General features: G+C 39.6%; 1 protein-coding gene across 3 annotated transcripts; it reads right to left on the bottom strand.

The window, feature by feature from the left end:
• Positions 1-878: 878 nt before the first annotated feature.
• pfkfb1 (6-phosphofructo-2-kinase/fructose-2,6-biphosphatase 1) lies at positions 879-15862 on the bottom strand. Of its 3 annotated transcripts, XM_072696051.1 has the most exons (14): positions 15735-15862; positions 10538-10663; positions 10324-10420; positions 10164-10230; positions 8897-8971; positions 8677-8733; positions 8457-8578; positions 7718-7925; positions 6568-6714; positions 6383-6487; positions 4691-4820; positions 4514-4576; positions 4342-4406; positions 879-3559 (listed from the first exon to the last, which is right to left on the bottom strand). In XM_072696051.1, exons 1-14 carry the CDS (start codon positions 15823-15825, stop codon positions 3500-3502), a joined length of 1413 nt encoding a protein of 470 aa, XP_072552152.1. In that variant the 5' UTR covers positions 15826-15862; the 3' UTR covers positions 879-3499. The 3 variants fall into 3 exon arrangements, with proteins under 3 accessions (XP_072552152.1, XP_072552151.1, XP_072552150.1); XM_072696050.1 differs by lacking the exons at positions 10538-10663; positions 15735-15862 and having other exon boundaries at positions 8893-8971; positions 10324-10342; XM_072696049.1 differs by lacking the exons at positions 10324-10420; positions 10538-10663; positions 15735-15862 and having other exon boundaries at positions 8893-8971; positions 10164-10310.
• Between the last annotated feature and the right edge of the window lie 1420 nt (positions 15863-17282).

Genomic DNA, 17282 nt, shown 5'->3' with positions numbered 1-17282 from the left:
ATCTTCTCAGTGTTCCATTATTCCACCACAAACTCCTCATCACTCCATTTCTCTGCCCCATCTACTGAACCCCAATCTCATCAACACTCCATTTCTCTATTCTCACAGCAGCAAACTGTTATGAACTAAATTCTAGATATTTTAGGTTATAATTTCAGAAAGCAATCATAATCAGAAAGCTACATTTAAATGTAAACATCATCTGACAAAACACCATCTCTCAGACATGGGAGTTTAGTGCCTGGTCTGGCCAAACACAAATAAAGACAAATGTATAGAGCAGGTTTCTGAAACAGAGGTTTTAGGGGGGTGTTTTCTGTTCATGGGCAGGAATGGAAGGTGCATCCATGGCGTTGTTGTGTTCCCCTACTTAACCTACTTAACCAATTCTCAATTACATAATAGATTTAAACTTTACAAACTGTACACTGGAAGTTATTTGCATGTTTTATGTACCATTTCAAAGAGCACTCTTCATCATTACAGACTTCTGACTTTCTACAAGTTATGCTATGAAAAGGCACAGGCCTAGCATACTGCATCTGTTTAAGGTATTTATCTGAAACCAACTTGGCTTTGTTAAAAATCATTGGTTCTACAGTGATTGCGCACATTTGAACCATGGTGTATAACCAGGCTCTTGTCAGCACCTCTGGATAAATGTCAGGGGGGTTGCTGTTGGCCTCCGTGTGGGCTGCTGGAAATTTCGCAGAGTCTTGCCATCGGTTCAAGTGCAAAAGAATCCACGAATTGTTAACCCACAAAGTCCTGCCCTTCCAGAGTGCACTTACCCATGCCATCCACACCACATGAACACTCAGGCATGATATTTAGTTAATTCTTTTATTAGCTACAGTCATGTAGAAACCTCCCTTCATTTAATAACACATACAGAAAGACTGACTGTAGGAAAAATAAAAATCCTTATATTATTAATTTGATTTCTTTTGCATCTACATACCATGAAGTCCTCACCATTTGGAAAACCATTAAAAGTAAATGTATGGTTAATATTTCTCACATGTACAGTTAAGTGATGGTATTGATGTTAACAGACCTTTTCAGCATTTGCTCATTTATAGTGGCATGCAAAAGTTTGAGAACTGCTGGTTAAAATATCTGTGAATTACTGTGAATAGCTAAGTGAGTAAAGAACGACCTGATTTCCAAAAGGTATAATAGACGCATTATAAACAAACATTTTAAGAAAGATCATATTATATTTCCATCTCTTACAGTTAACAATAACAATAAAGCCAAAATGTAGGCACCCTGCATGGTCAGTTCTTAGTAACACCCCCTTTCACAGCGTTTCACACTTTATGTAGCAGCTTCAGAGTCTTTCGATTCTTTTTTGGCGAGGTTTCACTTATTCTTCCTTGCAAAAAACTTTTAGTCCTGTACAATTCTTAAGCTTTTGAGATCTATTCAAAGATTTTTGATGTTGTTAAGGTTGGGGGACTGTAAAGGCCATTGGAAAATGTTCGGCTTACACCTCTTGAGGTAGTCCGTTGTGGATTTTAAGGTGTGTTTAGGATCATTATCCTGCTGTAGATCCTTTTTTAAAGACTTTTTTTACATACATGTGACATTTGCTTTCAGAATTTGCTGGCATTTTATTTCATCTGTTCCTCCTTCTACCAGTGAAATGTTCCCAGTGCCACTGGCTGCAACACGAGCCCAAAGCATGATTGATTAAACCCCATATGCTTACCAGTAGAGGGTGGGGAGTGGAGGGTGGGGGTGTTCTTTTCATACCATTCTGCCTCCTTTCTCCCCAAACATACCTTCACACATCATGGCCAAAACATGCTATTTTAACAGTCTATCAAATGCATCAGTCTGGTTTAGATGCTCCTTTCATTTACGTCATGTTCATGCAGGTGCACAGTACAATAGTGCACACCCACATTAGAGTTTCTTGCAGTCAAATTTGGCCATGATTTGCTTCTTTAGCAATCCTATAAGCAGTTTTCACTGAAGCTTTCTTGGTCTTTTAAACCTTAGCTTGACCATCCTTGTTCATTTAATTACTAATGGTAGGCAGCTGCTTAGAAGAGCATGACGACTGTTGATTGTTGGGAAGTTTAAAAAGGCAGAACGTTTATACCTTTTGGAGATAAGTTCATCTTCTACTCACCTAACTATTCACTGTAACAAACCAAGGGACTGTTTTAGTGACCTTTAGGCGAGCCATCAATCACGCATTGTACAGCTTGGTTTTGGGCATGTCAGTGTGTCTTTGCTATTGTAACAACAGGAAAAAGACACATTGCGTAGCTTGAAACGCGCAGAAGGCATGTACTGAGTTTATTAATTATTAATAGGTGTGTTTTGGGCATAATATACATTAAACCAATCAGCGTGTCACTTGCCATTCTCTTTAATAGCTGTGTGCGGTCTGAATTTGGTGGATTGCTATTTCAATGGCGCATTCTGCATGGTCTGGGAATCACACCTCGCCTCTAGAATTTTTTTATTTTGTATTCTATTTAATGTTGATGTAATGTTGTGTTTGCATAGCTGCCAACTGTGGGCCAACGGTGTCCATGTGTTTGTAAAAAGCAGGGGTGTGCATGCATTGGGCACGCGCCTGTTGACAATTCACTGCCAAGATGGCAATGAGCGTCTGACTGTTGATGTCGGCCTAGGTTGTTTTCACTGAGTGGTGCGCCTGTGTTTTCCATAGCAAACACAGCAATACGGCAGAAATGTACCTGATCACACCTCATTTCGAGACCACCATGCCCATCTGCATGGATATATCCACAAGCACAGTTGCTATTTAAACGATGCAGGCGGAATCCGTGAAAGTCGGCTGCTGTAAAATAGGGCCCCAAGTGTCTAAACATTTGCATGTGAAATTTACAGCAGGTTCTGCTAAAGAATCATTCATATTTACAGCAGTTTCTCTGAAAAACACACCTATTTTATGTTTCATTTCTGTTCTAACTTTATTGTCAGTGTTGTTATATTTTGTTTATGACAAACATGTTTTTGTTTGGTAGCTGTCCAGGGTGCTGAGAGCTGCCACGATTATGCATAATGACAACTCCAAACACTCATTGCACTGAAAAGAGCTGATTCTGCATTCCCTTCTATAACAGCATTTCTTCAACAGTCCAACGTCAGGTTAACAAAAGTCAAACCATCAAAGACATGCAATCACACAAGAGGGGTCTTAGGATTCCAACCTATTACTGGCCAAGGCACATTTCTTTTTTTCATTTTCTCTCTCTCTCTCTCGCTCTCTCTCTCTCTCTCTCACTAGCCATAACAAATGAGTATTTTTAGCATACTGAATACTAAGGTAATTAAAAATCCCTTTTTTGTAAACATTGGTAACCTGATTTTGTTTTTGTGTAATCATACTTTGACTTAACATAAGCAACGTAAACCATTTAGCTTCAAATAAAAAAAAAGAAAAAAAGAAATCTGTGCTACAAAATTATGTAAATATCATCCCATGATGCTACTGTCCGTATTTTTCCTGCTAATGTTAGAAATGTTCCGGGACGGTCCGAAGGGCTTCCTCCGGCCTTCTTGTCACATCCACATTCTAGACAAATGAGAAAAAATAATCCAGATTAGCTGCTGAAACTGATAATCTCTTATTTAGTTAAATTAGGTCTGTGTCGATTGGCCTTGTTTAAATGTTCCTTTGAAAACTCCTGATGTTCATGCAGGTGTCCCTGCATAGTAGAATAGTGCACCCCCACATCAGAGTCATCTAGCAATCCGACAAGCAGTTCTCTCTGAAAGCTTTCTTGGTCTTTCAGACCTTAGCTTGACTTTAACCAAGTCTTTTTTTATTATATTATTAATGGCAGGCAGCTGATTAGAAGAGCACATAACTGTTAATTGTTGGGACAAGGTATAAGGAGGCAGGGTGTTCAGGGCAGGGTGGTCTCTAGCACTAAAGCTGATGCATAGTCAATGCTTTGTCAGATAAAAGACCATATTAACCACACATTTCAGTAGACGTTATGATTGAAGTATACACTAATGTTTCATTTGGCCATGGAAAAAGAAGTTCTCTACCAGAACGATTGTCTGAGGCTGCATATCTTAGCCTGGGACCTGAAACACAGCGTCTTGCCTGATGTTCGGAAGTTGCCACATGATTTTACCCAAGACTATAAACGTGGTTTTAAAAGTTGGATATCAGTACATTCAGGTAAAGTCAGGTTAGTTATGTTCATGTGTGGAAATAACAATGTTTTGCTTTGGTTTGCATGAAATATATCAATAAATGAACGATGGCTAAATGCAATTTTTACTGTAACTGGGTACCATGATAACCCATTAACATCACTGTGCACAGCTCCTTCCTTGACTTACCGCAGGTCTTTCTCTGTGTGTGTTGACTGCTTTAATGTTTAAATAAAAAGACTCAACTTTGCACCCTATAAATGAAAAGAAAAACATTGGTCATCTATCCGAATACTAGTAGAAGAAAATCAGTGAAACATAAAAAGACTATAATAATATAAGAGAATAGTGTCTGCTGTACCGTAGGCCACTGGTGTCAGTTTGAGGACAGTATGCAGAGGGCATTTAAGATATGGAAGTTCATCTGTAGGGAAAACACAAATTCTAACTCGCTATTCATTTAACATGAGCAGTTCTTCTGTACAGTTAATTGCTGGTAAATGATTTAAAGACAACAGGGACAGGGACTGTGTCCAACCTGCAGTTTTGTCCAGAAAGTAGGCCAACAGGCAACGCATGACTGCCTGGTGACAAATGACCAGCACATTCTCCTGTCTCTCCAGCTCCATGATGACAGGCTCCAGGCGGTGCACCAAGTCTTCATAGGACTGCAGAGTACAGATGAAAACATTAGAGCAGAGCTACATTCTGTAGCTAAATCTATGGCGATATGGGGCCCTCTGTGGTGGAAATGTGTCATTACAAGCTGCCAAATTACAGAATTACCAACCAGTTTTTACTGTAATGAAAATACATTTTTGCTGCGCTCTGCTGAACTGATGATCATTTTGAAATATGTATATATTTTCAATAATAATGGTTTTAAAGGGTGTAATAATGCAATAATATCGATACTAATAGGCTAGAAAAGAATTTTCTGCTAAAGTCATTTGCCAATTTGAGCTAAACATTAATAGTTCAAAACAGTGCTAGAGTTTCTATGTAGTTGTTTAAATGATAATGGTTTTTTTGTATTGTTCAAAATAGTAAAGTTAGAGTTGGTAGTGTATTAACGCCAACGCTAGCCAGCTTCACTGTACTGTCATAGCACTATGTCACTAGCACTATAACATTTAGCAGTTGTTAAGGTGATAATAACAGTGTAATTTTCATAATAGGGCTGTTAGGGAGTTAACAACACATATAAAATAGTGGTATCAATTGATTAAAACGTTAAATGCCGTTAATCACAACAATATTCTGTGATTAATTTGGAATAATCAGAAGTTAAAATGATGATCAGTTTTATCAAGATAAAAAGATGATCAGTTATTGGGCTAGATTACGCTACGAGATAAGAGAGGAGCAGCTGAGTGTGTGTGTGTTAGAGAATGAGAGTTAGTTATGAGATTTAATCCATATTTCAGCATAAAGAAAGTGTAATCCACCCTCTGAGCTCAACAGCAGCGATGCTGTGTTAAATAAAACCGCTAACGTGTCTCTAGGCTCTGTAAGGAGAGAGACCTACAGGATTTGCGTTAATTATCACCTTTTACATAACATTTCTTTTTTTGTTCCATGTTTAAAATGCCAATATGATCTTAAACAGAATAGGACATGAACCTACTGGCACCATGCGTAATGCCAGGCGTGGGCTAGAGGGGTATAAAGCCCCCCAGGATTGAGCTGTGGAGCAGTGGAACTGTGTTCTCTGGAATGATGGATGGTGCTCCATCCAGTACTTTTGGGATGAGTTGGGAAGTTGGGGATGAGTTGGGGAATTGATCATCCAACATTTTGACATCACTAACACTCTTGTCACTAAATGCAATCAAATCTTCACAGCAATACCTCCAAAATCTAGTAGAAAGCCTTTTCTGGACAGTAGAGACAGTTACTAAAACAATCTATAAACTCATATGAAAGTATGGTGTCCCAATGCTTTTGTCCATATAGTGTGCAATTTGGTCTGCTTGGTTCCACTGATATGAAACCACAGGATTTTTTTTCTTGTATCAAGGGTTTTTCGGCTGTGGTCAATCACCATGTGCTGCTCTTGTTAAACAATCTCTAGCAAGATAACCATGCAGGCGCAAAAAGAGGGTGTATGGTCACCCTATCCTCAGCTGACTCAGTAATGTTACTTCTATAACTTTGAGTAAGAAAATCATATATTTAACTTGGGCAAATGAGGCATCATAATTTCTAAATTGCAGATGATTTTTTTTACCTCTCCCTTGGGATATCTGTAGCGATACTTGTCTTGGTCTCTCATGGCAAACTCCTCTGGGTAGTTCTCCTGGATCTCCTCATACGTCATCTCCTCACACACACCCTTAAACACACACAATAAGGCATTTAATAACTGTCCTATTGTAGACATAATAAGAGAAAAACACAGAAGTTGTAACTTACAGCATCGATTTCATTCAGGGCCTTCCACTGCTCATAAGCGACACCCAGAGCCTCAGCCGTCTGTATGGTTCTTTTCATGTGACTGGTCCACACTTTAAGGTCCTTTATGGCCTGATTTCTGATGAAATCAGCCATGACGCTAGCATACTGACAGACAAAGAAGAAAATGCAATGGAGCATTATTGTTCACAATACTGTTGTTGAGTCTAACGCAGGTCTGTAAGGAGTATAAAAGGAGTATATAATATATTATATACAGTATATATGTATAAAGCATAGTTTAAGACTTTTGTGATAACTATTATTATTATTTTGGGATGCACACAACTCAAATAAGATGTGGTGTTCAAGCAATGATTGACTGATACTTATGGGCCCAATGTTAGTCAAAAAACCTTTCCTGCACCCTTACACCACCTGGATTGCGGACACAAGACAGGTTGGGTACATGGGTTCATGACCCCACCATCTGTGTGCCTCAGCAGATGTATCAGACCAAGTTATGTTTTTCCAGTTGTCTATTGTCCAGTTTTGATAAGTCTGTGCTCACTGCATCCTCAGCTTTCTGTTCTTGGCTCACAGAAGTGGAAACCTGACATGGTCTTCTGCTGTTGTATCCATCCTTACCTTACCTTACATTCTTAGATGCTTTTTTTTTGTTCACCACAGTTGTACAGAGTGGTTATATGACTTACAGTACCCTTTCTGTCAGCTCTAACCAGTTGGCTAATCAACAAAAGAGTTTCCATCTACAGAACTGATGCTTACTGGATCTTTTTTTTCTGTATTGCACCAGTCTAAGTAAGGTCTAAAGGCGGATGGGCTGAAAATCTCAGGAGATCAGCAGTTCTAGAATGACCAAATCAGCCTGTCTGGCACAAACAATCCCTGAGGTCAAATTTTCCCTTTTTCTGAAAGTTGAGGTTAACATTATTATTATAATTAGATACTGCACAGTTCAACATAAGGCCAGCAGATGGTGCTGTTGTCAATGACACTTGTGCTCTTTTCAGGAACGCTTGTGATCAGCCCAGAGATGATCAGTTCAGTTCAACGACAATATGCACTTTAAATTGACCGTTCCAGCACTACAAGCTTTTTTTTCTCTATTGCCTCATGAGTTCCCAAACACAAGCCAGCCCCATCTCACCTTTTTGCCCTGCAAGGAGAGGCCTGAGTCACCTCCGATGCGGCCCAGCAGGTTCAGCTCGCTCTCGCCATGCCTGCTGAGGTAGATGGAGCGTGGGGTGACGTGGATGTTCATGAGGTAGTACACTATACGGCTCTGGATATGGTCCTGGACTCGGTTTACCAAATATCTGGAGCCCACGTTGAAGATTTTAATGTAGGAGAGATGCCTACAAAACAGGACACGAGAGAAGAAAGAACTGATGCACTCACACACTGGCAGTCCAAAAGAACTGCTCCAGCTTTGCCATTTTTTGGTAATGATTGACACTGGTACACTCCAACAAACCAAGTAATGCTTTCCTAAAATTGCTATTGTCAACAGACCTCCTAGTGTCTGAATCATTCTTGTTTCATATTTCACAGCTTGTATAATCTCTATAGAAAAGCATCGCCAATACAATCAGGTGCTCTCAAGGACCTACACATGAGTCTGAGGTCACCAGGTCTAATACCAAGGTGGGTATAAAAGCTAGGTATAACCGCTGTGTTTTGGTATTTGATATGTTTTTTTCAGTGCCAGTATGCATTAATACTATTGATAAAACATATATAAACAAACATATATTTTATGAAGGAAGCAAAAATAGATTTATAAGAGATTTTATTTCTGGTCATTTTGGGTCATTCATAATTTAATATTCTGGAAAACCGACAAGGCAAGTCACATGAGGGGCGTTATGATAGATCAGTCAATATACCTGTCCTTTTCCTCGTCCAGGCAAACATAGGTCGTCTTGTAGCATTCAATGCGCTTCAGAAAATCATCCAATGCCTCCTCTTTGTCACAGTCCTCGTAGTCCGGGCTGCTCAGTTTCACTTCCTGCAATGGCCCACCAAAGCACAGGTGTTTTTCTTTCTTTCTGCCTGAAAACTTGTCCAACTTCAAACCATGATTCTTATTCATCAATGCTTCCTTACCATTATATTTGCCTCAATTATGTCTGGGTCATCACAAATGGACTCGATGAAAAACACCTGAAAACACATGAGTCACTGCTGGAGAATTGTGTGAAAATGAGAAATGAGCAGGGGTTTAAGCTTGTTTTTATCAGTAAAATGAAATATTCATTAAGGTATTTTCTGAGTGAAAGATTGAGGTAAAGGCATCGTATGGGATGATTCAAAGCCCTGCACCTGCCTTGTAGCCCTTCTCTTTGGCAAAGCTGATGATGACCCCCCTCCTCTCCCTGGTGGTGTTAGTGGCATCAAATACCTGCAAAATGAATCCATCAAAGGCTGAGCTCAGCAAATCATATTCCAGATTGGCAATTGTGTTGTGGTGATCATGGTTAAAGTTGTACTTTTATCTAATTTATTTTCTTCTACTTTTTGTTATAATCAATTTAGTCATTTTTTTTGTGGTGTACCTTGTACTAGGATACAACAGCAACAGTCTAGCAGCCACCTAGCAACATCCCAGCAAGCACTTGGTATATCATAGCAAACACCTAGCAATATCATAGCAACCACTAAGTAACATCACAGCAACCACCTAGCAACTACCTTACACCTCCCAAACACCCTGCTACACTATAGCCACCACCTAAAAAAATTGAGCAGTTTCACTCTAGTTACCACGCAGCAACAGCCTTGGTCTGCACAACCATTCTGCATTCTACCACCTTGCAACATCATTGCAACTTCCTAGGACACCATAGAAACCACCTAGCAACACCATAGCAACCACTTAGCATCTAACTAACACCCTTAAAAAAACAACCTGCTATAAAATTTAGCAGTGTCGTCTAGTGAGCACGCAGCAACAGCCTAAAACTGCACATTCGTTCTGCACTTCCTTCAAGAAATTATCAATTTCAGATATTACCTTATTAATGCTTTAATGCTGCAGATTAGAACTATAACTATTAGTACTGAAGTCTGGGGACATTTGTATTAATTAAAAATAATTGAAATTATTAAAAATCATTTTGCAAGAAAAAGTATAGAGTATTATTCAATTTTGTGCATTTTTAAACATATTGAACGGCTGTTAATGGCCCTGCGGCAAAATGCAGCTCACAATGGCCATCGAGTATATTAATTGTCAGGGTGCTAGACAGCTGAGACGAGAGTATCTAGAACACTTTGACATTTGCGTCACCTGGTCATTTCAATTCATGATTGTGGAAGACAAGACATAGCCCTAACAAGCTATTTATATACACAGACCTGGTAAAAGATATCTGTAAGCTCAAATCTCTTGGTTGCTAAACTTTTGCATGGTGCTTCTCTCTTGTTTTTTATTCAGTAACAGATATATTGACCAGAGATGCCCACCGTACAATGGAGCTTATAGTTTTAGTAAATGGCTTTGATGACTACAATTAGGAATGAGGGGCAGGCTGTGCAGACTGTGCTGTGCCTGAAAAGTTGCAGATAGAGTTCTGGTAGTCCGCCTTACTCACTGCTACTTGTCCCTGCTCCTTAGCAAAGTAGTTGGCGATGTCTTTGAGGGCATTCGATGCGCAGGCCCTGCACACAATAGAGTCAGCTCTGTCACATTTCTTCCACAAAGCTCAGACACCAACACAGAGCTACCAAAACACGCTGTATCTTGCTCAGGACCTGCGGATCTTCATGGCCTCTTCATTATCTGGACGGAAGAATTCGTAGTTTTTGTAACTCTTGACCGCTTCCCTTCGGTACTGGCCCAAGTTAAAGACTGTGGAGAGGAAGATCACATGAACAGCTACCAACTTATTTCTTCTGATGTATAGAGGTATATATGCACTCCCTAGTTCGCTTTACAGTTATCCCTCTCTATAGAGGGTGTACTCACCTTGGGTTTGGACCCCGATCCAGTTGAGGTAACGTGTGAGCTTCTTGGAGATGTAGGTCTTTCCTCGGGCAGGCAGGCCTACCATTACAATCATGGTGGGAGAGTTTGTAAACTGGGGTCGCGATGCTGGAGAACAGTGAATTTCATCATGAATTACAACAAACCTTAACTGTTTCTGACAGCTAATCAATAACTGAGAGTTGTTAGACATCATTATACGTGCAAGCATATTTCAGTACAAATTTAAAACTATGAGTTACAAACTACAGAGAAAACCTGAATACACGGTTGGACAAACATAACATGCTTGTAATTCATTGTAATTAGCATTAGCACCAATTTTGAGGAATAGATGGCAAGAGGTTCAGTCACAATGTGTGTTCAAGTGGCTATAGAAACAGTGACTCAATGGTCTAATGCGCTGCCACTATGAGCTGAGGGTCGCGAGTTCGAATCCCAAGCCATGCCAAGCCAACTTTGCCATCAGCGGCAGGAGTCTGAGAGAGCACAATTGGCCATACTCTCTCCGGATTGGTAGATGGCACTCTCTTCTCTCATCACTCTTAAATTTATCCTAATGGCAGTGATCTCTTTCAGGCCATCCACAGGGCATGAGGGGTCAGTAAATGGTGATTAAAGTGAAAACGATGTTAATCATATGCCATGGCCGTCACAGGCACCAGATCTCAAACCAGTTGAACACCTAATCAAAACCACCAACATTAACTGAGGGAACACCTTTAGGAAGAGTGATGTTCCATCCCTACCAGTGAAAGGAGAAAGAGATGTGTAGTAATTGTGAATTAAGTGTTTATGTCGCTGCTGTCCAGTGAAAACATGTCTCTCGATTTTTGTCAGTTTTTATTTTTTTTAAGCTGCCTCTGTACACTGTGTCAGTATTTCTGGATGAATGGACCAATAGAAACGCTTTAAATTACTTGGATTAAACTCTTATTATTTTACATTGACTTCCATTCAATAGCAGAGCGCATTCAATTTTGTGCATTTTTCAACATATTGCACCAAATTGAGCCAGAGGAGGGTGAACGGCTGTTTTGCCTGCAGCAAAATGCAGCTCACGACCAGCTTTTGCTTGGCCATCAATTATAGTAATTGTCACAGTGCTAGGCAGCTGCTTAGACGAACCCATAGCTGCTGATTGCTGGGGCAAGGTTTGAGCAGTCTTTAGAGTATAGAGTCTTTAGAAAGCTTTGGCATTTCTAATCATGATTGTGAAAAAGACATAGCCCTAACAAACTATTTAGGTTCTCAGACCTTGGTAAAAGCTGCTTAAATCTTGTTGAGTTGCTATGCATTTGCATGGTACTCCTCTCTTGTTTTTTATTCTGAAATTGCACTTATTTTACATTGACTTCTATTCAAAGTTAAGACCATTTTTGCCTTCTCCTGTAGAGTCACCAATTTGGAGATACATGTTTTTCATTGGACAGCAACCAATATACAGAACTCACTGGCCTCACTGGCCTGCCTCCAAGCAGATCAACTGCACAGGATCACAGCTAATTGGACCCTCAGGTCTGTAGCATAACACAGGCATCATGTGGCGCTCAACCTATAGTGACCCCTCTTACATCATTGATTTTCATAGCATAGTTTGTTCATATCGTCTTTTTTAGTTTGTTAAAGGCAATTGTTTAACGCCTAAGTGTAAAATGCCAGGTAACTGATCTGCTACCTAAATGTCACTATATTATTAAGACTTCCCTTACTTTAATTTAATCAGCACTATTAATTCATTTAATTAATGCATGCAATTAAAAAAACAAATGATTTTGTCTGTGGCAGAATCAGTGTACAACATATCATATCATTATTAGAAAACAAATCAAGAATATGGCCTTTTAACTTCCAGTTAGTGATAATGATTGGCTACAGGTGGTAGCTTTTCTGTGCCCACATAAAAAGGTGGTGTTTGAAAGCTCTTGTATGACTGACCTCAATGGGAAAGTTCAAGGAGCTCAGGGCAGATCTGAGAAGGATAATCATAGATTTACACAAGTCAGGAATTGCTAATGGAGCCTTGTCTAAACAACTGTCAATTCCAAGATCACCACTTCAAACAATTATGTTTAAGGACAAGCTACTGGGAGGTGGAGCCCCTTTGTCAAGGTCTAAAAGATGACCCAAACGTATACATTCAGCTGAGAGAAAATTTGTTCAAATGGCCAGGAACAACCCAAGAACCACAAAGACACAGCCCTGCCATGACCTGGAAGCTGATTGAACACCCGTATCACTGTCTACAGTCAAGCAAGTTCTACATCACCATGGCCTGAGAGGCTGCCATCCAAGAAAGAAGCTGCTTCAAAATCAACACCTTCAAGCTTGGCCAAAGTTTGCAGATGTCCTGACCTCAACCCTATCAAAAATACATTAAGGGTGCTATAAAGTTGCTCTACAACTTTTCAACAGTTCAGAGAGGTCACTGAAAGCCCAACATTGCCATGGCATTCATGTCCATCGTGAGTGTTTGTACACTTCTGACCACAACTGTAGATCATGCAGTCAGAATACTATCTAACGATCCTGATCCACACCCTGATTAAGAGACTGTGACTCACTGTGTAGTGATTTCACCAACATGAGAGACAGCCAGATTCCCCACATCACAGCACTTTGGCTTCCATTAGTTTCACAACCTGTTAATCTTGCCTACTAAGCTCAGCCTATATTTGTATGCATTAGGAAACCTCAAGTCACTTATCACACAGATCACACAGGAGAACTTCTTTGATGTAATATACAGACTGGAGGCTGGACAAGGTGTGTGTTGTGGGTAGAACAGAAAAACATCATAGCAACCAAGGAATCAATGACAGGAGCCAGGAGAGCAGTGAGCTACAGCATACTAAATATTCTCTTTCACTTAGCAGGGCAGTTAAAGAAAGAAAAGACAGACCATAGAATAGAGATTACACAAAGACACAGTCCAGCTACAGGGGGAAGATGACCTCATCTAGTTAAAGTCTAGGACTTTATAAGAAAGGCTGAATAGAGGCCTAAGTTATTCAGTTTGGTATCTGTTAACTCATAGAAGTTGCAGGTATCGCTAGCACTGTCTCCCGCATGGTGTAATTCAATATTAATATAAACTGATATTAACTGTATAATGCTAGTTCAAAGAACAGCTTTTGGTCAGTCTTTGGTCAACCATTATCACAGACAAAAGCATGCAGTTATGGAACGCAATAATACTTTACTTGAACCTTGCTTTATAATATCACTGTCATAGGCCTGTCACAGTAATTACCTTCATCGACTTATCGGCATATTTTTTGCTGACCTTCTGCTGTCTCATCTGCTCTCTGTCAGAGGCAAGGACAGAGAGTTCTGTGAGTTCTGTGATCACCCCTAGCGACAGGTGAAGGCGTGTTAGCTAATAGCTGTTTTTTTCCCCAAAGACTGCTTAATTCCCGGCAGAAAGTTTGGAAGAGTAAGTCCACATGGACTTGGTTTCAAAGTCACGTTCCACAGCTCTGATGTGGGGATATTTTGGTTTCAAACAAAATTAACGAGGAGACCCCAGCAACAAAAATGAGCCTGTATTTACAAACAGTGGTTTTATTTTATTTATGTTTTATTTATTTAAAATATTGTAACTTTTTTATATATTCCAAAATTCATGGTGGTAACTGTATTATTGTGCTGTTATATTGTCATTATATTTATAATCAATATATAATTATAACATATTTCTTTATAATTATTTTTTATTATAATTTTATAATTATCAATTATTTCTGTGACAATTCATGATCCAAAAAATAGCTATTGTGACAGACCTACACTGTCACACAGAGACCTCAACAAAACTTTCCAATGGAAGTCAATGTCAAAAGCCATTTTGAGCATTCCTATTGGTCCATTCATCATGAAATTCTGACACAATGCAAAGAACAACTGCCAGATTAAAATGATCTATAAAAAAGTAAAAAATGTTGATGCACATTTTTTGTATGAACACAACAATAACTATGTCACAGATTATGCCCAGTAGTGTGAAAATGTACTGTTACAATTCCCGGCAACTGTCTCTTGACATATGCATATGTCTGATGTTATGACTGTTAATGTGCTAATTACATGCTAATTAAGAAGGCCATGACATCAAACAGTATCATATCTGTCATGACAGCTAACTGGTAATGACAACACTATACTGTCATATTAGTATATTAGCAGAGCATAGTAGAAGAGTTCAAGTATCACAGCACAAAACTTTGTATCTTCATTTTTGCCATTGACATCTGGCAAAACGTGCCCCTACTGTCAACATTTCATTCTGAATGGACAAATAGAAACACTCCAAATGACCGGAAACAAATTCAATGAAATAGTAACAAAAATGTTTACATTTATATACACAAATAATTATATCGTTGCAGTCCAGTGAAAAACATGTATCTCCAAAATGGTCAAAAAGTATCTTGTCATTTCAAAACTTGACTACTGCAACTCCCTTCTTGCTGGTCTTCCAGTGTTATCAAGCCCTTGCAACTGATTCAGAATGCAGTGGTATGCCTTGTTTACAGTTGTCCACATGAGATTTAAAACCCAGATACAGGTCTACACCGCCAAAAATGGAACATCCCTTCTGTACCTGATGTCAATGGTCATTTCATGATCAGTACTAAGAGCTCTTCAAGCTACGTGTCCAACTCAGTTTGACCCAACATCTTGACCCACCACCTCAAGATGCTTGGAAGGCAAGCATCTAGAGAACCCCCCTGTCTAGCACATTTTAGCCCTGCTTTCAACACACCTGATCAATTTGAGTGTATATACTGCATATAGCTGTTGAGTGTCATATACCTAAAGTTTCTGGGTATTCATACTGGCTTTCGTATTTGCCAGTATCTAAGCTTGGGTGTCTTTGGATTCTAGCCTATTTACACTGGCTAAGGACATTTTCTGGGTAAACAGTGAGTAATGTAATCCAGTATGTAACTAACTATGTAATTAATTGTGTAATTAGGTCATGGAAGGTACAGAGTATAGCAAAACATCAAAAACTATAGTTTACTCAGGGGTTTAAACTGAGTTTAACCCTCAAAATGAAGAGATTCATTCATTCTGCAGTTTTCAGTTTCTTACTGTTAACTAATACAGTAAACAGCCTCAGTCCCGGGAAGCTTAATGTAAAGTAGATGAAGACAAAGCTCTGCTCCACACTTACAGCCTCTCCTTTGGCTGGTTGAGCCTTCAGCCCATGGCACCCAGATCTTCAGCAGAGGGGTCTGCGTTAGCTCTGTCTGCTCTGCGGACATGTCACCATGCACAGGCCCGGCCTGGGTGTGCTTCTGATCTTTCCACACAAAGCGGTGTCCCAGTCAAACCTGCTCCTGCTGTAGTCACCTGACTGTCTCCTTGGAGAGGAATGGTGGGGGTAGGGTGAGGAGGAGGAGACAGGGTTGGCACGGTGACAAGCAGAGCAGTAGGGAAGGGAATTTATTAACTGTCTGGAGACTCTGGGTTGGAGTCTGTGGACTCTAGCTGTCAGGTATTCTGTTAAGCAGAATAGTCCATCAGAGATATTTAATAAACAATTGTTAATTGGTAACATATTTACTCAGCTTTAAGCTGTTTTAGTTGTTGACTGACACCAAAACAAACAGAAAAAAGTCAGAATCAGGTCTATCATATAGAATGCAAATGTCATTATGTAACTAATGTAATTAATGAAGGTTCCTATGCAAACTCTAATAGGAATGAATGAGGTGCAAGAGTTTGTGCACCCTTGTCTTTCACTAGTAACACCCAACCAACCTCATGTGGTACCAAGAAACACCTTAGCAACACCATAGGACTTTAGCAATTACCTAGCATCCTCATAATAACCACCTAACAACTACTACAAATTAGGTAACATCATAGAAACCACTTAAAATACTATCCAACTTCAATAGCAACCACCTGGTATACCATAGCAATCATTTAGCAATCCCTAAGAAACATCTTAGCAACACCATAACAGTCACTTGACAACACATTAGCAACTACTTAGCAACCCTGTAGTAAAAACCTATCAACATCATAGCAACCATCTAAGAACTACCACAAATTAAGTACACAACAACATTTGGCAACACCATAGAAACCACTTAGAATACTATCGAAACTTTAATAGCATCCATCTGCCATAGCAATTACCTTAACATCACCAAGAAACACCTTAGTAACACTCTAGCACCCACTTGTCAACACCTTAGCAAGGTGGTTGCAACCTAGCAACATCATAGTAACCACTTATCAACACCATAGCAACCATACAGAAACGACCACAAATTAAGCTGAGCAACCATTCTGCAATTGTTTCTATTTATATAATATACTGCTTTAATATTGGCATTATATTCTTCTTCTTCTTTGTCATCTTATTATTATTAACCTTAGTAATATTTGCCCCAGATTTTTCTTGGCTCTCTCTTTCCAAACGTTTTGTGATATTGGCACCGTTCTAAATTCTGTAGGATGCCAAGCAATGCAACGGAAGGCAGCAGTTGGCCTACAGCAGTCATCAACAGTCAGAGATGCTCTTTACCTGGAGGTCTCCGCAGGGCAGGATTTGGCCGCTAACAGGATCAGAGACCTGATCCTGCACTTTGTCTGGTCTTGGGCTGCTCTCCAGGAAACAAGTGGTTATCAAGAGTCACTGATATCCTGCCCTTAATTCTCTAGTTGGCCTCTTTGTTATAGGCTTGGTTGTAATCACTCACATTGCTGT

This window comes from Salminus brasiliensis, chromosome 14 (assembly GCF_030463535.1).
Source record: "Salminus brasiliensis chromosome 14, fSalBra1.hap2, whole genome shotgun sequence".
NCBI classification, from domain to species: Eukaryota; Metazoa; Chordata; class Actinopteri; order Characiformes; family Bryconidae; genus Salminus; species Salminus brasiliensis.
Note: the sequence above shows the minus strand (reverse complement) of the source record. Positions and strands in the feature narration are given on the sequence as shown.